The sequence below is a fragment of the Bombus huntii genome, chromosome 8 (assembly GCF_024542735.1).
Source record: "Bombus huntii isolate Logan2020A chromosome 8, iyBomHunt1.1, whole genome shotgun sequence".
NCBI classification, from domain to species: domain Eukaryota; kingdom Metazoa; phylum Arthropoda; class Insecta; order Hymenoptera; family Apidae; genus Bombus; species Bombus huntii.
In genome coordinates, this window is record NC_066245.1 from 2818007 (window position 1) to 2840676 (window position 22670).

Consider the following 22670-nt stretch of genomic DNA (forward strand, 5'->3'; position numbering starts at 1 on the left):
GAGAGGCAGAGAGAATACGTATAAACGAAACGGCCGTGCACTGCAAAACGTACATTGATTAAAATACGTATTGTCGTTTAGCACAAATCAGTTGAAAATCAAGAGATTAAGTAATTAGAAAACGACGAACGAAACCGATGAGGGACGGGAAGCCAGATAAACCGAGGACGAAGTTGTTAAAAAAAAAAAAGAGAAAAATCAGAAAAAAAACGAAAAAAGAGAAGTAATAGACACCAGTACAGTCATGTCCGAAATATAAAGTAAAAAAAAAAAAGAAAAAAGAAGGAGAACAAAAGAAAGAGAAACGTGTAAGATCGGCTTCTCTGTATATACGTTTAAAAGAATGCAGTAAAGGAAAAGCACGAATGAAGGGAACATTTCTTTTCTAGACATTACCATTATACATATGTACTGTAATTATATAAAACATTAATAATACATATTTTCGAGATACACGACCAGTCGGAAAAAGTTTGTTCGGTGAAGGCTACGGTTCGATCTAACGCATCATTATATTTAACGTAGAATCGATATTTACATGTGAATACACTTGCACCAGCATTTATATGTAAATATTTGACTAGCGTTAAGTGAACAAAATCATGCATAAACTTGCAATCTTCGTAGTTCTTTCCATGCGATACATATTATTCCTTTGTGACTTCGATAAATGCTAAAGGCCTCGTTATTTTCACACATTTTGACAAACGCATGTTTCGGACTGAAAATATTGAATTTATATTTTTAAGATCGTTCTACTGTAATAAACGCGTACAAAAAAGCAGCGGTGCACTACAACGCTAACAATTGAAACTGAAACTGAAAGGTCTTTATAGAAAATTACGTGATCTCATGCAGTATTTTGTAGGTACTTCTGATTTTGCTGTTCACTTAATTTGTTAAAACAGAAAATTTATTTTCATATTACTGGCACATCTCTTTGCGACACTGATACTACTAAGTCATTAATGTTTTATGGACGAGATTGGTCATAGCAATGTTTCTTGTTTTTAAAGGTGATTGAATTACGTATGATCGAGAGTCTGGTCGTAAAGAGGTGAAAGAGTAAATTATTAAATTTATAAATATTGGATGATGATAAATATCGAAACACTTGAATAGTCGTCATATACGTCTGAACGGACAACCAAATTATGACTATACTAATGAATACGAACCCTTACAAATTAAAATTTGAATTGATTCTACGTATATATTATATACATCTATTAAAATTCTATTTTTGATATATTTTAGATTTATTTAACTAAACTATTAATATTGGCAATCAAATTTCTCTTCAAATTTATTTTTTTCTTTTCTTCCTTTTAATAGTTGCAAAATAATAAATGTAAAGTAAACAAAAATTATATCGAATTACCAACAATTAAATATCTGAATATCTAAATGATAACAATCCTGAAGAACATCGCACATAGATGAAACATTAAAAATAAAGAACAAAAAAAGGAGTTAATTACATTTACAGTTGCTAAAAGTTACCATCAAATATTTTTCATGTTCAAATGTATCAAGAAATGTAAAATCAGAAAAAAATGAGTAAGGATCAATCAATATAATTGCTCGAACTTGTTGACTTTTGTCAGGTAATAATGAGAAAAGAACGAAAAATACTCCGTGGATATGACTGTACAGCGTATTAACTTGTCCGGAGGTACATATATCGAGAATCCTTTTTCAAATCGAAGTATTAAGGATTGCATATTGTACATAAACAAGACATATTTTCTATATAAAGGACGTCGCTCGGTAAGGCCGATGGCTCGAAAAATATTGCAATATTACGATAATTCTTTTAAGCGGTAGGATAGCCTTTAATCGTTTTATGTAATGTAATGATAGAAGAGGGTCTGGCAGAATAAAAGTGAAAGTTCTGTATTTAAAAATGTTTTTAAGTGTACAATTATTCATTTGTTATTAGCTTTTTCGTTTTCCTTTTTTCAAACACATCAATCATGCTTTAAACTATTGGAATTTGCGCTTTCGTATTCTTTCCTTTGACTTTCCACCTCCTTAAGTAAAAGATATTGAGTTAATATATATATATATATCTTTTTAAATATAACTGCTTCGTATATATGTTACTACTAATTTGAGAAATCATATACTTACTCGCCGAATAATATCTAGCAACGTAGAACTTTCGTTAGATTGAAAAAATTCATTTATTTCCTGTGGAATACAAAAATGATTTGGAGCTTTCGGTTGAATACCAATTTCCTCACCGATAAACCTAAATTCTGGAATACTTTCTTCTAGATTCTGTAATTCTTCATATGTAAAAAGAGTTCCTTTGGTAACAGATTCATCCAAAGGGCCAAAGTCAACTATTTTTACTTTCTCTTTTTTATGCCGTATAACATCAAATGAATCTATATTACAGTATATTACATATTAAAAGATATAGACTATAGATATTAGGATTAAGAAGTAGACTTTAATTTAGCAAAAATATTCCACAAATACTCACAATTATTCAGTGGAAACCTGTTTTTAATACGTTCCATAAATAAGCTTTTTATATCTGTCTGAATATTATATTTTTCCGATTCATTGTAACTATGATATTGTGATATATCCCGTTGACTAATTGCTGAGAGAAATTAAAGCAATAATCTTTGATAAATATATAATTATGTAACATAAAACATAAATATGCTAAATTTAAATTTGTTACCTATAAGTTCATTTTGTATTACAAAACACCGAAATTCTGTACAAGGATTAATATCCTTCCATTGCTTTAAGATAAGAGAAGATTTTATAGGAGTTTCATGATTTATATAACTTTTTGTATTATTCAAATCTTTGGCAATTCTATCTGAACTTTTTAGTAATAAGTATACTTCTTCCAATGTCTTGCATTTCAGAGTTTTAGTTGGTGCAACCCAGGTCGCATCCTGAAAATATTTTCCAGTTAAATTAAATATTTTCCAGTAGAAGCCAAAATTTTTACATACCAGAGGTGAACTCCAATTACTTTTTATGAAAACTGCACCATATTCGTCTATGACATCTTGAATTTGTTGACTGAATTGTGGAAATGTTGGTTGAGCCTCGAGTGAATGCTGAAACAAAATAATTTCTAATTGCTTTTTTTTATGTACACATTTTAAACCTACCTCATCGTTTACTACTGGAGATCCATCCATCCACTCTGTATTCTGCAATGTGGAATCGGTTGCCTCAACAGGTAAAACAAATGCATCGTGTTCCAAGTACTTAAGTACTTCATCAGGAATATGAATAATTGTAGCTCTCAAAGAATCTTTAGAAAATAGAGGGTGCCATGATGTAAATGAGCATTCAGGTTTTAAACTGTTGACCATGTTAAGCCTACACCTAATTGATCAAGAGCTTTTACTGACAAATCAACCGAAAGTTTTTAATTTAAACTTTTTAATGAACGCATTGTACTTGCTACTTACTTAACTTTAGAATTTATCGAGTTATTCTGTAACTCAGTTTCGTACAAATTTAATGTAAATTCTGAAAACTAGTAAACGTCAAATATTATTAATGAGTGAAAATGAATTCCAATCAAACAAATGTGTTTAATTTGGTTTAATTAGTGCAATTCCAATAACGCCGCTAGATATAATTGGAACTATTATTTTAAAGTGACAAAAACAATGCAGTCAAAAAACAAGTTCATATGAATTATAATAAATATTTACGAAAATTTGTATAACTGAAAATAAAATTCAACTACACCAAATCACTATGTAGATTGTAAACGATATAGAGTATAAAAGATGGCAACTATATAGAGGCAATAAGCGTCGATTTCTTCGATCATATTTTTCGTTCCCATAGTAAAAGATATATGCTTTTGTGTTCAATTAGTGGAAATATTTTTATTTATTATAGGATGTTCTATAAATATCAATAAAACAAGTTTCAGGATTAGTTATTATGACGTAATAGTACAAATATGTAATCTTGATTAATAGCTAACCTACTGTTACTAGTTATTATTATTGTGTTTTATAGAACTTATAACGTAAGGCAGTTTAGAGATGATGAAAATTAGGTTCTCAAAGAAAAATTTTCCAAGTAATGCAAACAAAGGAAAGGTCAGATGTTACAACATACATGACTCATTAAATGTGTCAACATTGATATTTTCTGTCGCATCTCATGCAACTCAATTATATAAACATTCCAAATAAAATATCTGTAGTAGAGAATATCAATATATTTTGCTAATAATATGGGTAAGCAATATGAAATAGAATTATTATAAATGACTTTGTTGCATTATTTAATAAGAGGGTGAATTATGTTCGCAAATTATAACTGAATTTTTATTCAAAGTGATGGCAGGGAACGAAAGCACACCTGGATCTTTGGCAGAAGATTCATTATCCACAAGATTACAATGGCTTCGTCAACGTAGGGAAGCATTGCAAGAGAAGTTAGCTCAAAAAAATAATGAACTTAAAAATCTATGTGTAGAGGAAGCAGAATTAACTGGTGTTTTGCCACCAGAAATTCCATTAGAACCAGGAGAGAGTCCACCAGCATTCCGTAAAAGAATTGGAACAGCATTTACATATCCACAAAATTTAATTAATAAATTGAAAACAAATGAAGTTGTATGTTTTTAAGAAATTTTAAGAGATTAGTTCACTAAGTTCAAGATTTCAAAGTAGAACTCAAGTGATTTATTGTGTTTTCTTTGCAGGAGGAATCTGCTTTAGAATTAGAACGACAAGTTCAAATTGGTATAGTAGAAGCTGCTTTAGGAATTGTAAATGATCCTACAGAAAGCAAAGCAGTACGCCGTAAACATAGACTTGTTTATCAACAAAGCCAACGCAGGCTACAAGAATTAGAGGCACGTTTAAATTTCCTGAGACAAAGTCGTAATAAAACTCATCATTCAACTCCAACACAATTCCAACATCCTAGTATTTGTAATGCCCAACCACATTTACATGCAAACGTAAAGCATAGAACAAAAAAACCTCGACCACCATTAGATGGCACAGGTACAGTAACTTTTTATTCTGATATGAAAACGATTAAACTTACTTAACTTTGTTTTAAATATACTTTTTCATAGTAAATGATGTAAATTCGAAAACTGCAAGAGGATTGCTTCAAGAAGGTGGTATAAGCTTAAGTCCGTTAGGATCAGAAGAGAAGTGTAGCACTTATCCTAATCATGGATATGATGATCAGTCAATTCCTAGCACTTGTAATCACAATCACATTGGTACTTATTGCCCTACAATTTCTGATCAGCGACAAGGTATTAAAATAATAGAACATGATCATAACGATAATCAAAATGTTTATATATTATCCGATCAATGTCGCACGCGAACGTATTCTCACGGTAGTGGTAGTTCGCGTAATCAAAATCACTATCAAGATAGTGAACGAATGTACCGACCACTGCCAAATGCATATGCCGAAGACGAACGACAAATAAGATACCGCCAATTTCAACCAGAACAAATGCATAATCATCAACAATATTCTGACTATAAGCATTTAGATAATGACATCCAGAGAAGATCTGGACAGGAATATTACGAAAGAGACTTTCGTACATTACATTATACCCATATACCCGAGTTTCCAATATATCATAAAAATTCACAACCACAACCCGTACTAAGACGAGACCGTGACAGCAGTACAAATAAAAATTTGCGATATACAGATTCACCAAGCGAGTCACAATTACCATCAGGCTATTGGATGCGATATGAAGACGAAATTGTTTGGTGCACAGATGATCAACTTGCTTCGGATAGATTTGGTAGTTTAGATCGAAGGAAACGCAATGCCGTCCAACATACGAGTAGTATTGGAACCGACATACAACCACGATATCGCACAGTATCCGTAGGTTGCAATAAGAGTCCTTCTTACGTTGCGTCTCATCAAAATACTTCTGTTCATTTACTTCCATTATCTGAACAACCGTCAACTAACAATAAAATGTTACTACGTACGCAATCTTTAGGAAGCGTCGAAAAATGGCATTCGAATCATTTACATGAACTGCACGATGGTAAGGATACAACGGATAATATTAGTAGAAAAGGAAGAGAAAAAGAATGGTATGAAACCTCTTTGGATTCAGGTACAAGTCCAGGACCAGATGTTAATTTAATATCTTCCCATAAAAATATCCACTATCAGTCTACTCTTCCTGTGTGCTCTAAATCATCCACTAATAGTAATGGCGAAGATGGGAAAAGTAATTATATTCCTTCTGTAAATCATCGTAAAAGTGATATACTAACGATTGAAACTGATCAACATTTACAACCATTATCATCTCGTTACGAGCCGATACGAAAAAAGATACTTGAAATTCCAGCCGAATCGAAATCACCTCAAGAAACAAATGAAGAAACAATTATGTTAGGATCTTCTCAGAATTGTACAATTGTACAAGCTGGAAAATATCAACCATACAGAGAAGTTACAAAACCTTTTGAAATGTCTGATTTTTACAAATATTCCACCAAGTTTCGTAAAAGGAACGAAATAAATGGCCAGAATATTTCAAGTGAAATACAAAATGATTCTCGAGGATCGCACTATGTCGGAACAACCGATCTTGGAGAATCTGAATCTTCGAATACGATTCACAATGGATCAATTGCTGGTTCAGTTCAAAAAAGAATTTATCAGCCTGTTCAAAGAATGACGTGTCAACCTTATCTCACATCATTAAGATAACTTTTGACTATAGATAAAGTAGGAATAATCTAACAGAATGATGTGGAAAAGACAAGATAGGCTGGACCTGTCTAAACAAATATTCAAAACTCATTTTCAATTTGTAATAGATTTAGGAATGGCATACTGATTGCAGTAATTTTTGCCTTAATATCGCATTACAATTTGATAAATCTTATAACCTTCTGCACTACAATGCTGCCAATCGACTGACTGCATTAAAATTAATATGGAGACCTGGAAAGTGCCTTATTTTAACAAAAAATTGTTGAAATTGTACGAAATTTTACGATTACATTATTTGTAATATTAACATACATAAGATCTTCTGAGATTTTTGAACATCATATATATATCTAAGTACAATTGATAACCATCGCGTTTAAAAGTAACCAATATTTTTCATTTAAGAAAATGGCAGAACATGCCAAAAGTGATCATATTTTGTTGAACCGACTGTTTAGATTTCTATTGTAAGATATAAATAAATTTTTTTCATAATTAATTTTTTTAAATATTTACTATATAATATATAGTATATAATAGCAAAAGTTACATTTGATGTAATGTAAAAAGCTAAAAATATTTTTAAGACAGAATAAAAAAGTATAAGACTATCACAATGATACATTGGAGATTAAAGCATATAAACTAAGTAATATTAATAAGGAATGATTTTCATTTATTTCATTATAACATATATACATAAGAATATTTCTTTTAATAAGTATTTGTACAACAATAGGAAAACATAGAAAATGTTAGATTTCATTACTTTGAGCTTATTCAATTTTAACACTTAGCCAAGCGAATAGGGAGATCTCATCCCTCTGTAAAGTACATCGCTGCGTGACCGAACGGGATCTCCCTTTTTGACTTTTGTAATTCGTTTTCTTTCTTTTTGTTATTATCAGTTATTGTTTACCTGTAATTGTTCCCAATTAATTGCGCCACTTTTTCTGCTTTTATAAAATACAGTATATAATAAAATACACCAATTTAGTGGTGTTAAAATTAATAAAAAAGTTACACTGTCAGTTATGACTAAATAAAGTTATAATTGAACGATACCACACTGTAAAAAAATATTAAAATGCATTATGAATTTTTAATTTCACGTTCAAGTTATGTTATTTATCTTTAATCATCTTTAATATTTTTAATTTTATTTATATTTTTTATGCTTTTAATATATACGTTTAATTTGATGTTTTGCATATACAATATATGAAATCGTTAAAATATACCGCAAAATATAATTGACCACTTAAATAATTTTTAGATTTCTTTATTTTTTAAGTAGTGAATATTAATCCTTGATACTTGGAAAAATGCGCGGTAAGAAACGTTGTGACGCGCGCGGTTGGCTAAGTGTTAAAAACTAAGATTCAAATGATGTAAATACTTCGAAGCTTTTATATTTATTGAAACAAAACATGTAAACGTAATGAAACTATATTTAGTTCCATAATATATTTCTAGTATGTATACATTCTACTTAATTATATTATCTTCAGTTTCATATTGAACAACTGGAGTGTATGCATAGTATGTACTCAAATTAATATGTAAGTTATATAAATGTTACAAACTCACAGAAATAAATAATTCGCACACTTCATTTAGTTTCCACTACTCACTAAATATATTGTCTAAAATAAAGGTATATTTGTTAAAAATAAATAAATGATTGATTGTCTTAACTTTATCTTTAATGCTGTTTAATGTTTCCTCTATTACAAAAAGCAAATGTTACATTTTTTTATAATAAAATTATATTTTGTTTACAAAACGGTAATATTCTTTCTATGAAAAATATCTGTAAATAAAAAATATCCCTAAATTTGAGAATTTTAGTTTTTATTGTATATAGATTTATCATAAAAACTAACATTTCAAATTAAGTTTACAATTTACGTATAAATCTCTAAGGCTGCAATTTATGCTACTTGTATGCTTGAATGAACTATCAGATGTTAAATATTATAAAAAAAGCATTCTCGCGTAATATTTTTTTACGTAATTATTGCAAGAACTTTAGAGGTATTTATTATCTTATTCATAATTAATATATTTAATAACTTGGAAACTGCGGCACGTATTAATTTTTTAACTACTACATTCAATTTTTTTATGTAAGAAGTAATAAAAATTATTGTAGAGCTGTTTTGTTGTACTTTAGCAATATGAATAACATTAAACAACGTGATGATCTTCAGAACAAGAGACTAATAACGTCTTGTTTTACAATAAGAAACTCGTTTATCATAAAATTGTATTAATTTGGAAAAAGATCAAAATTTATAAAAGGCAATACATCAATGAATTAGATACAATGAAAACTTGTATTGTATCTTCCAATGTGTTTACATTCAATAACTTAAAAAAAGGATATAATATTATTTCCCTATATGATGTATATTTTTCCGTAGAACCTAGTAGAGCAAGCCATATACATTAAAACGAATAAAATAGTTATACAATGGAAGGAAAATTAAATTTTGAATTATGTAGTGATTAAAATCTTATCTAGTAAATTCGTAGATATGGTAAGAAATAAAAGTAAATGTAAATTACATCTAAAATATAATACCGATTAAGTAACTTGATCTTAAAAGTTTATGTCTTATAATATCACACAAACTATACAAAAATTCTACTTCCATGCTCTCGTGTAGTGCAATTGCAAATACACATATACATATACATGAACGACGTATTATTATCCCGTTTACAATTGCACTTCATAAAAAAAATTAAATATTGAACTTACAATTAGACCCATTGGCACTCTATATGTCCCTTTTTTACACAACACTATAAGAGACATATATTATTGAGAAGAAAAACACATTAGAATCTACAAGCGGTTACACCCAGTGTTGACAAATAGTAGTATTGTTATTCTTATTGTTAACGCATGCACATCAATTGTTGAATATTCACCAATTAAGATGAAGAAAAGATAGAGAATAATGAAAGATAAGACAAAAATATAAGGCAAGTGGTTTCTATATAAAAAACAATATACAAAACGTTCCGTTTATTTTTATAAGCAGCGTTAGCAATAACAATAAACTTTTAATTACAACAATTCACTATAAAATTAACAATGTAGAAATTCTATAGAAAATATAAACAACTTGCATATTTTATCATGGAAAGATTGTCTGAGAAAACTTCGAATAATATTAGCTATCTTGTTCTTTAAAGGCAACACTGAGGACAGATAGTTTTGATGAAGAAAAGTGCATCCTATAACTATATGTAATAATAGCTGGAATTTATATGCGCAAAATATCTCGAGACAATTCAATCACCTAATGCTTATACAGAAGCAATTCTTTAAACAGATTAAAAGATCATTTTTATAAAATAGTTCTATCAAAAAAAAGATTGATACCATATTCTTTGGCTTTCATTTCTGTTTATAAAGCTCTAATTGCTTTCATTCATTAGTATGAATAATGTATCCTTTTAAATAATTATTAATTTTTAAAAATTTAATTTTTTGAAAAGTGTCTAAAATACAAAGATAAAATAAAGATTCCAAATAGACAGCTTTGAATTCAATTGTCGTTTATAAAATAATTTTTATTTGTTATTTTTTTTAAATCTGGAATTCGTGCATACTCGCTAAAAATGGTTTCCTTTTATTACATTTAGCAGTACACACATTCAACCAGATTTTCATACTATCGCCCAGACATACACTTATTACATGGAACACTCGATTTGCGCAATTTATCACGGTCTTAAAACTATGAATTAGAAACTAACGCTATACAGTTCACGATAATTTAAGGAAATTTGTTAAATGTTCGCAAAGCCATAATAGGAGGTAGGACGAAACTTATTAATTGAATGTTCAATATGAATAATCATTAATCAAATAGAGAGTACTAATACTAATCTTTATAATCTATATAGTTTACCATCTCATTTATATAAACCAAAATTCCATATTCTATAAATTCTTTATTCCTCAAATTGGATGACAAATAAATGTAATCAAGTCCAGATTTTTTGGCAGAATAAGTACCCAACCAAAATTAAAAATAATTCTAAACTACTAAAGATATGTTATACAAAAAGTAAGTTTGTATGTTTTTATTTTATTGAACTTGTCTTTAAGCAAACATTAAGTTTCGAGCCAAGGGTTAATAATGAGAATATAATAATATTTACGAAAACAATTTCATTTAAAATCTTGGACAATTTTGCTTAAAAAAGTAAGGAAAATTGATTTCTTAATAAAAACGTTTTTAAATGTATAAACTTATTTTTGCATATATGTATATTTACCTCTTTACGTAAAAAAGGACTTTATTCAAGACAAATTAAAAAGAATAAAAACAAAACCTGTTATTTTCAAACTACCAAACGATTATTCTATTAATGTGTATTCTATATAAATCGAATTAATTTGGACCACTGATGTAATAGACTTGATGCATATTTCTTATGATTGAGTACTAATGTAACAATATTGGTCAAGGTACACAAACAGAAGCGATTACAAAGTGGCTATGTAACATTTAAAAACTTGCCATTGTACATGCGACTGCAACCTCCTCGTTATTATTTTTGTTATTATTATTAACTTGATATTATTTACATATTTCTCACGTAAATATCATCAAGCAAAGCACACAAATTTTTTATTAACGTAGCTGAGATATCTTTAAATCATAACCATTCAAACAATTCATAAACTACTTGTCTATTCAGCCATTGAAACCACATACAAGTGGTGGATGAGATAGATGGTACAGTTAACAGCAACAGTAGCAGATTACTGAATTAATACAACTACTCAGGCTGAAATTCATATTCAGACCAATCAGACTCTTCTGAGCCTGAAAAAAGGGAAATAATATCTTCAAGGTCTACATCATATATCCAACGGTTATCCCTCTCTTCAAAAAAGTCCCACAAAATTATTTGCTGTAAAAAATTGTGGTTTTTTGTACATTCCTGACAATAATGTGAATAATTGAATATTATAACAAAATAAAAATTTTAACTTACACGCAAAATATCGACATCTGCATCTGCGTTGCGTCGTTGACGAACAGGAGGGCCAACATCTGTTTTAGTGCCATCAGGTAGTGCATGTAGGTAAAAACACTTATTGCCAAATGGACATTTTCCTTGTCCTTTATTGAAGTACTTACAATCCTTAGTGCTACAATATATGAACGATTTAATGTAATTAAAAATTATAGTAGTGCATGTTTTATCCTACCTTAACGCACATTTGTAGTCTGTTATCAGTTTTTCTTTTTCTTCTTTAGTATCTACCCAGTACATACTTGGGCATACAAAGTCAGAGGTGGCACGACATTCTGGACAAGCTCTAATAATTTTATTGTCAAACTGTTTAGCTTGTCTCCATTTCCTAATACAACTTAGACAAAAACAGTGATTACAATTTGGTAAAATGCCAAATCTCTGTTCTCCAGATGCTTTTTCCATTATAACTTCAAAGCAAACACCGCAAGATTTTTCTCTGCTACGTTGAATAGCAAATGAAAGCTCCATGTCCACTTCATGTTGTTTGACACATGCCTAAAATATTAATATTAATAATAGAAAATTTTATATAGTTGAAATATACTATTTAAATAATGTAATATTACATGTAATTACATTTGTATGTTTCTTTCTAAGTTCTTCGTTGTACGGATGAAGTGCAGCACGATTACACAATTCACAAATATCTCCATGTAGATATGTACAATTACGTTTTTTGCAAATTCCAGTTGCTTCTGCATATGGACATAAAGGTTCTGAAGATGGACTGGATGCTTGATCAGATGAATTTACAGCTTGAGCATAAGATATTGACATTGAAGAATTTGTAGATGTTCCTGAGGTTGTAGAAGCTTCATTCGTAGAAGATGATCCAGCCACGTGTGAAGGTACAAATTCTGGTGCTTTTACCCATTCTTCAGCATTACGAATATTGTCTTTACTGGAAATATGTAAACACATTTTAGCACATTATATTTTCTATTACCCTAATATTATACATATATATGTGTGTGTGTGCATATATATACATATTTATACATATATTATATATCACATATTTTTATATACCATATTACAATGTATTACGTGAAATGCAAATGTTATTACAACTTAAATCCTGCCGAAATAAGATCATCTGACAACAACATACGCAATCTTTATTGTTGTCGAAGTTGAAATATTTGAAGTGTGTTGTCCAGCTGATGAATTTTCTACCGAATTTGCATTTACCACATTATTATCAAGACTTTCAGTAGTATGGCGAAAATAGCAATGATTTCCAAATTTACAGATACCGTGTTTAAAAAAGCGACAAATATTGTTCATAGATGGAGCAGAAGAAGATATTATTGTTTCATTATTTCCATCATTCCAAACTCCTTGAGTATGACGGTATCTACAATTATTTCCTTCACGGCACATCCCATTTTTGAAGTATCTATAACAAAAAATCAAAACATCGCATCAGCTCTAACATCATTTTGACATCAACAAATTTCACAAATAACGCAAGTGTCTATTATTTATATTTCATACAGATTATTTCAATAAAATTTCAAAATATAATTTGATAACATGTAAATGCTCACTTGTGCAATATATAAGTAACATGTGTTTTAGTTTTTATGTAATTTTAATCTACTTTTACTGAAATAAAAATAAATAATACATAAATGAAGATTTTGTAACATAATCTGTTTATGACTAATAATTTTTTGATATAGTTCCAAATACAATTACTTTTGGTTAGTAAAAAAAAAAGAAAACAAACGCAAAAATTTAAAAAATACTGATATTTTCACAGCTTAATATGTTGGCGCACTATATTCTAGTATGTGCAGAGGTTGGTCTCGATACTTGAGTATTTTTATATTGTTATTAAAATTCATTAGGAAGTAATTACGGGACAATTTCTTACCGGCAAACAACGCTCTGTGTCCAACTGTCGGCCATTTTCTAAAGCTTCCACTTTAACAATAATCGACAACGCGTCCTGGAGGATCGCGTACGACTTTTTTAACGATGGCAATATGAAGAACAACAGAGATCCGTCTCGATAATTGTGCACTTTACACTGCACGATATCTCATGCTACATCACCAATTTTATTTAACAAGTGTATTTTTACAGGTCCTTCGAAAATTCTAAAAAAAAACACCTCTTACACATCAATTTTCTTTTTCACTCTGTTCTGTTACTTCGTTTTTTCCTTTTTGACGTCGTTCGAAGTTTAATTTTTTACTAAAATTTTGCTATTGTATATGTGTACTATCCGCTTTTAGGCACTATTGGACAAATATTTAATGTGTACTGAAACTCATTGACTTTACGCGTGAAAGCACACATATACGTCATGGACTAAACTAACAACAGGCAAATTCACATTTAACCGTTATACACAAGTCAGAGCATGCGCTCAAAGTTTCAAGTATTCAAAAACAACTTGTAGAATTAATAAATTCAATATGTACGTTTCTTTTTTTTTATCCTCAAGGAATACAAACAAAAACATACAATTATAGAATGTTCAGTTAAAATCAAGTCTAAAAATAATTTTATATTTAAATAATTTTATGTCTTATTTAATATTGTATATTGTTTGATGTTTTTTTTAATTATATTATATAATTTAATAATTAATTAATTCATTATTTATTTTAGAAAAATATGTGTTCATTCTTTAAATATTTATTAGTGTTTACTTAATTAAAATCAATATACTTGCACTCTTGACATTATTAATATTCTATTAACAAAATGTTATGTTATTATCTCATAAGTATATTGGTTTCTTCATAAAAACAAAGATATTTTCAAAAAGTGTGTATACATAGAAAATTCTTTAACGAATATTAATTTGTAATCCATTTGTAAAATATACATATATCAATCGCACTTTAATCATACTAGTTGTAACAATATTTGATTCTAAGTTTATTTTAAAATATTTTCTTACGATATTCGAAAGAAATGAGAATCAAAACAATATGATAACGCAATTTTGAGAACGAAGCTTTATTTAGTTTGATCGAAATAAAATTACAATCATATGTTGGTAGTGTACACTATATACGGATTACCGCCACGGTTGTTGTGGTTCGACAATGAATACGGATTTATATTTTTAACTAAAAATTGAGACGATAGTGCTATTTAGCATTCAGATAAAAAGGTGAAACTTATTTTTTAATATTTAAAAATCTGAAAGTGCTACATGTTTTTAAATAGAATGTCACGATTTCAATCAATATAAGATTTTGAATTGTACACAATATTTTAGTTTGAAGTATCAAATGGGAATTGTTGTTTGCTCCTTTATTCGGAAAACGTTATAATTAATTGTTATGAAACATAAATATGATTTTTCTTATCTATTTTTATTTATGTTTTGCTTCTACTGACAGACTTGATATAATCTCAAATGTAAAATACAACATGGCGAAGTAAAGCTACTTTTTAGAATAACCTCAATTTTTCATAACCACAATTGTTTATTATGTTTGTAGAAAGAAATGCAATATTAATTATTTTTTAAAACTGTTTCATTGTCTCTTCTTGTTATGTAGTACTTCTTTTTTCAATGTAATTACTTTATTGTATCTATTAATTTGCGCTTGTAATATTCCCTCTATTTATATTTGTTTATATAATTTGAAACGAACTTATTTATGTATTTATGTTAAATGAATAAGACATTTAATACATAATACTTTCTCATTTATAGTTATTTTTCTTTCCCTTTCTCTATAAATTTTTTTTTTTATTATTTTAGAACTAGTTTTTGAGGATCTAAATATATTTCCATTTTTCTTTCCATGACATTGCTTTATATATAATTTGTAATAATGTAAGTAATAAAATTATTACTTTGTATAGCTAATCATATAAATAAATACACATGGATTCTAATATTGATATGGAATTATCAACTAATCAAACTCAAAAGGATTCAGATACAGAAAATGAAACAAAAACTAAAGATATGAATGAATCTAATAGAAGAACAGATATTACTACAAATGAAGAACAGAGACCAGTAATCTCAAAAGAAGATGAAAATGTTGTTGATGAAAATGAAGGTAATAATAAGATTAAAAAAAAAAAAATAAATATGGTAGATGAAATAGAAAAAAATTTATCTGATGAAAATTCAAAAAGTATTCAATTATCAACCACTACATCATGTCAAGAGAATTTATCAACTACTAAGTCATGTCAACAAAATGTTTCTGGAGAAGGTAACTTAATAGTAAAGGAATTATCTTTACAAGAAAGTAATACAAGTACTGTGGTTACGGACTGTAATGATACACATTCATTGACTTTACATGAAAGTACTACAAAAAATGTTTCACAGGAAAAAGGTTCAATAGAATTAATGATATCCAATACTATTGACAAAGATGACATAGATAAATTATCAGATAACGTCAATGTAGTAGAATGTACAAAATCTAAAAAATGTTTAGGAAATATATCAGAAGAAGTGGAAAATGTCAATATAGATGGTTCATGTGACTTGCACTTAGTAGAAAAAGAAATTGTTGAAAATGTTTTAGAAGATTCTCAAATAAACAAACAATTTTCAGTTAGTGAAAAAAATAATCCAGATAATAAAAAGACTGACCCAATGGAGACATCAGAGAGTAATGATAGAAATGTGACAGAAAAAAACATTATAGAACCAGAAAATACTGAATTTGTGCAGTTTTCTCAAGAGAAACACGGAGATGCACAAATTGAAAGTCAATCTATGGATGCTGAAGATCCTTTTGGTGGAGATAGTCTTACGACAGAAAATATTGAATCTATGGAGACTGACGATCTTACTGAAACTAATATAGGATTTCCTAAATTGTGCAGTCAAACTGATAATTTACCAGTTATTGTAAATAACGAGGAAAGCAGTTTTAGTAATAATAAAAATAAAAAGGATAACAATAATGGAGCAAGTAAAGATAGTTCCATTGATATTTTACATTCTCCAAATGTTAGATTGGATTTACAAGATACTAGTAAAACTGGTAATGAAAATTCAGTTCAATCAGAATGCAATGAAGATCTACATATAAATTCCACTGAAAAGTGTGATAATCAAACAAAGAAATCTGTCGATGAAATAACACCAATGGATACTGAAGAAGAACAATCTAATGTTTTACCAGGACAGGATGATGAGTTATGTATTATCCCAGATAGTATGAAAGTCATAATTCCTGAGCAAACAGAAAAATCAAACTCTAGTAATAAAGAATCAATACATAAAGATAACCATAAACAAAATGAAATTAAGCAAACATGTGAAAACTCCGGACCAAATAATGATGAAAACAAAGACTTACATCAAGGCCTGAAGGAACAAAATACCACAAGTGAATCCATTGTAACACATGCAAAAAATATCAGAACAGAAACAGATTCAACTAATAAAATCACAGATATTACTACAGATGTTATTAATATTGATGAAGAGTCAAAAAATTCCGAAATTGAAGAAATCACAACTAAAGAAATTTGTAAACAATGTAACGAAGAAAAATCATGTAAAATTAAAGTAAAAATTGGTTTTGATACTTACAATGTATGTTCGAAAACCTGTAAAGCATTATTCAAAGTTGCTAATAATAAAGCGATGGATATACCAAGTGATGGAGTTAATTCTAAGAGAGAGAAACGTTGTGCAAACTGTTTGCTAATTGTTGAACCTAATGATGAACGTAATCTTTCTTGGGAAACAATGGAGTTCTGTAATGAGGAGTGTCTAGGCAAATTTCAAACAAAATATGGAAGTTATTGCAGAAATTGCAATGGTTCAGTACAAGCAGTAAGTTTAGGAAAATATTGTGTACGATTTGGTTATGATGTTAGACAATTTTGTTGTTCCACATGTTTGGAAGAATTCAAAAAGGGCCTAAAAGTATGCAGTTATTGTCAAAAAGATATAAGCTCTAGTGCAGAAGGTTTTCTTGCACCAGTTGGTGAAAAAGGACAATTTAAGGATTTTTGTACTCAAGATTGTATGGAAAAATATTCAAAAATGAGCTCTGTTGAACCTCCAAACATAGAAAAAAAATGCTGCAGCGTTTGCCAAGAAGTAAGTAGTCATTTTTTTGTATTTGTATTTTCAATACGAATTCAATAGAAACTTTCTAAATTAAAGCTTTATTCTTTACAACAGGAAAAAATTGTTCATTGTGAGGTTCAAATAGACAGATCTGATCCAGTAGCTATATGTAGTGAACCATGTTTTGCAGCATTCAAATTTGTGAAAAAGGTTGATCCTGACCAGTGTTCTACCTGCAAAAAATTTTTTGAGTTACCTAACAAAAAAAGTTCTGTTGTGTTTTATGAGAATGAAGCTCATACATTTTGTTCTAAAACTTGTTTAAATGTATTTATTATTACCAATAGGAAAATTGTTCCTTGTAATTGGTGCAAAGTAAAAAAATATAATTTTGACATGATTAAAAAGGAACTAAAAACATGTCAAGTAATGATGATGTGCAGTTTAAATTGCTTAACATTATATCAGGTATAAAATGGTCACATATTTTTTTTTGCTTTAAATAGTACTACATGTAAGACTGATGTTACTTAATTTTAATTGTATATAGGTTTCTATCAACGCAGTTTCAGCAAAACGAATAAACTGTGACTTTTGTAAAGAATTTTCGCAAGCACAATATCATTTAACAATGTCAGATGCAACAATACGAAATTTTTGTTCTTATCATTGTGTAATGAATTTTCAAGCTCAGTATACCAAATCTCCGATTACGATACCAACTGGCGATGATCCTGTACCTACTGGCATGCCCAAAAGAACGTTACCTCAGAGAAACACAAATTCCAATAATCAAAAAGTTAATGATATACAAAACAAAAAGAATATGCCTGTAATTTCTTCTGTGACAAGTTTAGCCACAATTGGAAATGGTCAATCCAGTCCAACAACTCAACAAAACAGTGTAAATAACATGTTAGTACCTTCAGTTGCTATCAGCCAAAATCAAACACAGCAAGTAATTTATAAACAACATATTATAACAAGACCACCAAGTCCAATCCAAATTCACAATAAAACAACTCAGTGTAAACCTGTGATGCACACAAAAGGAGTTTCAGTACGTCCACATCCTTGCACAAAAGCTTCACAAACAGATGGGATTCACCAAACAGTTATACCGATACCAGTTCCAATTTATGTTCCATTTCCAATGCATATGTATACTATGCCTTTTCCAGTTCCATTACCTTTTCCATTACCAATTCCTGTTCCTATCTTTATACCTACAACAAGAAATAGTGCTAAGGGAATATTTAAAGAAATCAAAAGAATACAGGAAAAAATACCAGCAGATCCTTTTGAAGCTGAACTTCTTATGATGGCAGAAATGGTTGCGACAGAGAAAAAAGCTAATGAGACTGACTCGGATTCTACAGATGATAGGTAACTTTATTATCAGTGGTTGTTATTAAAGCATTTTTTCTGTTTTTCTCCTCTACTGTTCTTACAGAGATGAAGATACTGGTGACCGTGATCATTCACATAGTGGAGTTTTCAGTCCAGAAGGTGTTGATTCTAGTAATACATTTGGCGATGACATGTTACAAATGGCTTTGAAAATGGCAACTGGAGAATTGGATGAGCCAGCTGTTGACTTAGAAGCTGCTTTAACTCCAAATACTATTACTGCTACACAAGCACCGACACAATCTGACACAACTATAGAAAATGATGGTAATGGGAGTGTGCAATATATATAGTAAGTAGATGGAAAAGATAATTAATAATGAAACGATTATTTAATATTCAGTTCAATCGGAACGGCTTATTGTTCCCTCTCGGGGAAGGAAACGAATGGTTCCATATAAACCACGATCTACGCCAAATAAACGAGGAAGGCGCGTATCTAGCACAAATGATATGCCTTTGATGCCACCCCCGGAACCTCAACCTCCACCTCAACCGAGAATAATAGAACCCATAGAAAAACCAGATGCCAATATGGCTCTCAAATATACTTTTGGAGTAAATGCTTGGAGACAATGGGTAATTTAGATATATCGTATTTTCGATCTCAATTTCGATTGAAAATATGGATATTAAAAATTAAAAATTTTTTTAAAATATAGGTAGTTACAAAAAATGCTGAATTAGAAAAACAAAGTACACCAATTAGAAAAATGAAATTATTTAAAACAGATCTTTTGCAACTCACAGCTGACGAATTAAATTATTCATTATGCCTTTTCGTGAAAGAAGTTAAAAAACCAAATGGAGCAGAATATGCTCCTGATACAATATATTATCTCTGTTTAGGTAACTAAGTTCGTCACATATATTAATTGAAAGAAGTTTATAATTATTTATAATTATTTTATATTACAGGAATTCAACAGTATTTATTTGAAAATAATAGAATAGACAATATTTTCACAGATTCATATTACGAAAGATTTACTGATTGTTTAAATGAAGTTGCAAAGAAATTTTCTGTTCTTTATAATGATGCACGTAAGTTAACTTTTGCTTTTAATATCTATGTAGAAAATTATATTGTAAATAAAATATCAATTTTTCGTAGAATATATTGTAACAAGAGTTGAAGAAGAACATTTATGGGAATGTAAGCAATTAGGTGCTCATTCTCCTCATGTCCTTTTAAATACTCTAATGTTCTTTAACACTAAACATTTTAATCTTGTAGTACGTATAAATTATTTTGATTTATTATATAAATACTAACATTTGTTTTAAAATACTTAAAATTTAATATCATTTAGACAGTAGAAGAACATATGCAATTATCATTTTCTCACATCATGAAACATTGGAAACGTAATCCAGCTGCACAACTTACTACAGGAGCAGGAAAAGTTCCAGGTTCCAGAAACGTTCTTCTTCGTTTCTATCCACCACAATCAGCATTGGGTGAGTATCAAACAATTTATATATTGAGTCTCTCGGAAAGTTTGTTCCGATTTTTAAGGAAGATTTAAACACAGCACATTTAAATTTCAATATACATTTATTGAATTATATAGGTGCCATTTTGTTCCACAACCTTTCTCGATCTTTCATGCAACTTGAATATTCTATCCTCCCAGAACCTTTCAGATTTTTCGGTGAAAAAATTTTCAATATGATTTTTTATGTTGACCAAAGAGGTAAAGTTTTTACCATTAAGGGAATTTTGTAATGACCTAAATAGGTGAAAATCTGAGGGTGCAATGTCTGGTGAATATGGTGGGTGGGTTAGCACATTCCAACCAAGCTCCAACAGCTTTTGTCGAGTAGTTAGAGATACATGAGGCCGCGTTTTGTCCCGATGAAACACGACGCCCTTCTGATTTGTTAGTTCTGAACGTTTTTCTTCAATTGCTGTCTTTAACTCGTCTAATTGCGAGTAACACTTTTCCGAATTTATCGTTTGGTTGCTTGGTAGAAGCTCATAATACAAGATTCCCTTCATCAGACACAGAGCATGACCTTTTCGGATGAAGACTGGCTTCTGGGATGGCTAAAGGTGATTCATTCCGCCATCCCCGAGATCTTTTCTTCTCAACATTGTTATAAATAATCCATTTTTCATTCCCCGTCGCTACTTGCTTCAAAAATGATGTCTCCTCATTGTGTTTATAGAGCGAGTTGCAAATGGAAATGCGATCCATTAGTAGATTTCTTTCCATTAAATCGTGAAGAATCCATACATCAAAACGGTTTATATAGCCAAGCTTCACAAAATGCTCATGGGTGGTGGACCTTGATATTTTTAATATTTTTGCTAATTCACGTATCGTATAGCATGGATTATTCTCGACTAGTGTTTTGACCTGATCTTCATCAGTGGTGGAGGGCCTACCCGGGCGTTCTTGATCTTCAAGGTTGAAATCACCAACTTTAAACCTAGCAAACCATTTCCGCACAGTTCTGTCAACTATAGCATCGTCACCATAAACAGCGCATATCTTGTTTGCTGTTTGTGTGGCATTTTTGCCTTTCCGGTAGAAGAAAAGCATCAAATGCTTACAATGCACTTTGTTTCCTTCCATATTTAAGAGCGCTAAAACTAACAAAAGTTAATGTATCCTAATCAAATTTTTTTCTAAAGGTGTTTGAAACATCACCTTTTAGGATATGTACACATGTCATTAGTTTTCAATCATTCTAATATATTCAGACATGTCCTAATACCACCTATCGAATATCGGCACGAACTTTCCGGGCGTCCCAATAGTCAAAAAGTAATAACACTCTAAGACCTTAATCTTTTTTCAGAAGGTAATTCACGTAAAAAGAAAGTATATGAGCAACAGGAAAATGAAGAAAATCCATTAAGATGTCCAGTCAAATTATATGAGTTTTACTTGTCTAAATGGTACGTCTATTTATTTATTTTCTTATTTCATAAATAAACATTATAAATAAAAAATATAATAGTTATGTTAATTCTGTACTGTTATTTTAGTCCAGAAAGTGTTAAGACTCGGAACGATGTATTCTATTTATTGCCAGAAAGAAGTTGTGTACCGGACAGTCCAGTATGGTATTCAACATCTCCATTGGCTAAGGAACATCTCATAAAAATGTTATATCGCATTAAAATGGTTAAAGAAATCAATGTGGCATTATTAACTAGCTAATTTCACGTTTGCATATTTATCTTTAATATCATGAATACCATGATATGCAAAAAAGTAATTGTTCCCTTATACGTCAGATAAGAATGTTCAAAGAATGTGTAGTCATTGAAATTTTTATAATTTCTATTGTATATTTTTCACTTCCTAATAAAACAGAAGAATGTATTATTAACGAAATTTTTTAGAACTTTCAGTATGAAACATATCCAAATGAAGTTGTTATTTCAACAAAAATGGGCAATATGTATGTTTATAAATTA

At 29.6% G+C, this 22670-nt stretch overlaps 5 protein-coding genes across 9 annotated transcripts; 2 read left to right on the forward strand and 3 right to left on the reverse strand.

The window, feature by feature from the left end:
* Positions 1–180: 180 nt before the first annotated feature.
* On the reverse strand, positions 181–4204 carry LOC126868566 (cell division cycle protein 123 homolog). 3 transcript variants are annotated; one of them, XM_050624158.1, is made up of 7 exons: positions 3699–4204; positions 3144–3363; positions 2982–3089; positions 2699–2921; positions 2492–2614; positions 2134–2393; positions 181–2033 (listed from the first exon to the last, which is right to left on the reverse strand). In XM_050624158.1, the coding sequence occupies exons 2-7, from the start codon at positions 3348–3350 to the stop codon at positions 1971–1973; spliced, it is 984 nt and encodes a 327-aa protein (XP_050480115.1). In that variant the 5' UTR covers positions 3351–3363; positions 3699–4204; the 3' UTR covers positions 181–1970. The 3 variants fall into 3 exon arrangements, with proteins under 3 accessions (XP_050480115.1, XP_050480114.1, XP_050480113.1); XM_050624157.1 differs by having other exon boundaries at positions 3144–3378; positions 3450–3748; XM_050624156.1 differs by having other exon boundaries at positions 3450–3746.
* LOC126868562 (uncharacterized) lies at positions 4090–7843 on the forward strand. Its single transcript, XM_050624150.1, has 4 exons — positions 4090–4238; positions 4339–4619; positions 4709–5015; positions 5090–7843. The coding sequence occupies exons 1-4, from the start codon at positions 4235–4237 to the stop codon at positions 6724–6726; spliced, it is 2229 nt and encodes a 742-aa protein (XP_050480107.1). The 5' UTR covers positions 4090–4234; the 3' UTR covers positions 6727–7843.
* A 1911-nt stretch (positions 7844–9754) lies between these two features.
* LOC126868565 (probable E3 ubiquitin-protein ligase makorin-1) lies at positions 9755–14138 on the reverse strand. Of its 2 annotated transcripts, XM_050624155.1 has the most exons (7): positions 13682–14138; positions 13059–13201; positions 12914–12974; positions 12379–12703; positions 11975–12297; positions 11758–11914; positions 9755–11673 (listed from the first exon to the last, which is right to left on the reverse strand). In XM_050624155.1, the coding sequence occupies exons 1-7, from the start codon at positions 13714–13716 to the stop codon at positions 11539–11541; spliced, it is 1179 nt and encodes a 392-aa protein (XP_050480112.1). In that variant the 5' UTR covers positions 13717–14138; the 3' UTR covers positions 9755–11538. The 2 variants fall into 2 exon arrangements, with proteins under 2 accessions (XP_050480112.1, XP_050480110.1); XM_050624153.1 differs by having other exon boundaries at positions 12914–13201; positions 13682–14137.
* A 638-nt stretch (positions 14139–14776) lies between these two features.
* Positions 14777–22587, forward strand: LOC126868626 (zinc finger MYM-type protein 3). 2 transcript variants are annotated; one of them, XM_050624315.1, is made up of 12 exons: positions 14777–14935; positions 15640–17857; positions 17942–18295; positions 18378–19213; positions 19281–19504; positions 19581–19816; positions 19900–20086; positions 20156–20281; positions 20352–20473; positions 20551–20698; positions 22046–22145; positions 22236–22587. In XM_050624315.1, exons 2-12 carry the CDS (start codon positions 15662–15664, stop codon positions 22408–22410), a joined length of 4704 nt encoding a protein of 1567 aa, XP_050480272.1. In that variant the 5' UTR covers positions 14777–14935; positions 15640–15661; the 3' UTR covers positions 22411–22587. The 2 variants fall into 2 exon arrangements, with proteins under 2 accessions (XP_050480272.1, XP_050480273.1); XM_050624316.1 differs by having other exon boundaries at positions 22049–22145.
* LOC126868638 (histone-lysine N-methyltransferase SETMAR-like) lies at positions 20705–22039 on the reverse strand. The gene has a single exon (XM_050624337.1). It carries the CDS (start codon positions 21817–21819, stop codon positions 21217–21219), a length of 603 nt encoding a protein of 200 aa, XP_050480294.1. The 5' UTR covers positions 21820–22039; the 3' UTR covers positions 20705–21216.
* Positions 22588–22670: the final 83 nt, after the last annotated feature.

Coding starts and splice junctions, on each gene's coding strand:
- LOC126868566 (XM_050624158.1), bottom strand. CDS start 3,350: ATGGTCAACAGTTTAAAACCTGAATGCTCATTTACATCATGGCACCCT. Junction 2,922..2,981: donor GTAATTGGAGTTCACCTCTG/GTATGTAAAAAT, acceptor AAATATTTTCAG/GATGCGACCTGGGTTGCACC. Junction 2,034..2,133: donor TGCTAGATATTATTCGGCGA/GTAAGTATATGA, acceptor CTTTTACTTAAG/GAGGTGGAAAGTCAAAGGAA.
- LOC126868562 (XM_050624150.1), top strand. Junction 4,620..4,708: donor AATTGAAAACAAATGAAGTT/GTATGTTTTTAA, acceptor TTTTCTTTGCAG/GAGGAATCTGCTTTAGAATT. Junction 5,016..5,089: donor ACCACCATTAGATGGCACAG/GTACAGTAACTT, acceptor ACTTTTTCATAG/TAAATGATGTAAATTCGAAA.
- LOC126868565 (XM_050624153.1), bottom strand. CDS start 13,716: ATGGCCGACAGTTGGACACAGAGCGTTGTTTGCCG. Junction 12,704..12,913: donor TCGACAACAATAAAGATTGC/GTATGTTGTTGT, acceptor ACATATTTCCAG/TAAAGACAATATTCGTAATG. Junction 12,298..12,378: donor TTAGAAAGAAACATACAAAT/GTAATTACATGT, acceptor TTAATATTTTAG/GCATGTGTCAAACAACATGA.
- LOC126868626 (XM_050624315.1), top strand. CDS start 15,662: ATGGATTCTAATATTGATATGGAATTATCAACTAATCAAACTCAAAAG. Junction 18,296..18,377: donor ATTGCTTAACATTATATCAG/GTATAAAATGGT, acceptor AATTGTATATAG/GTTTCTATCAACGCAGTTTC. Junction 20,282..20,351: donor TGTTCTTTATAATGATGCAC/GTAAGTTAACTT, acceptor AATTTTTCGTAG/AATATATTGTAACAAGAGTT.
- LOC126868638 (XM_050624337.1), bottom strand. CDS start 21,819: ATGGAAGGAAACAAAGTGCATTGTAAGCATTTGATGCTTTTCTTCTAC.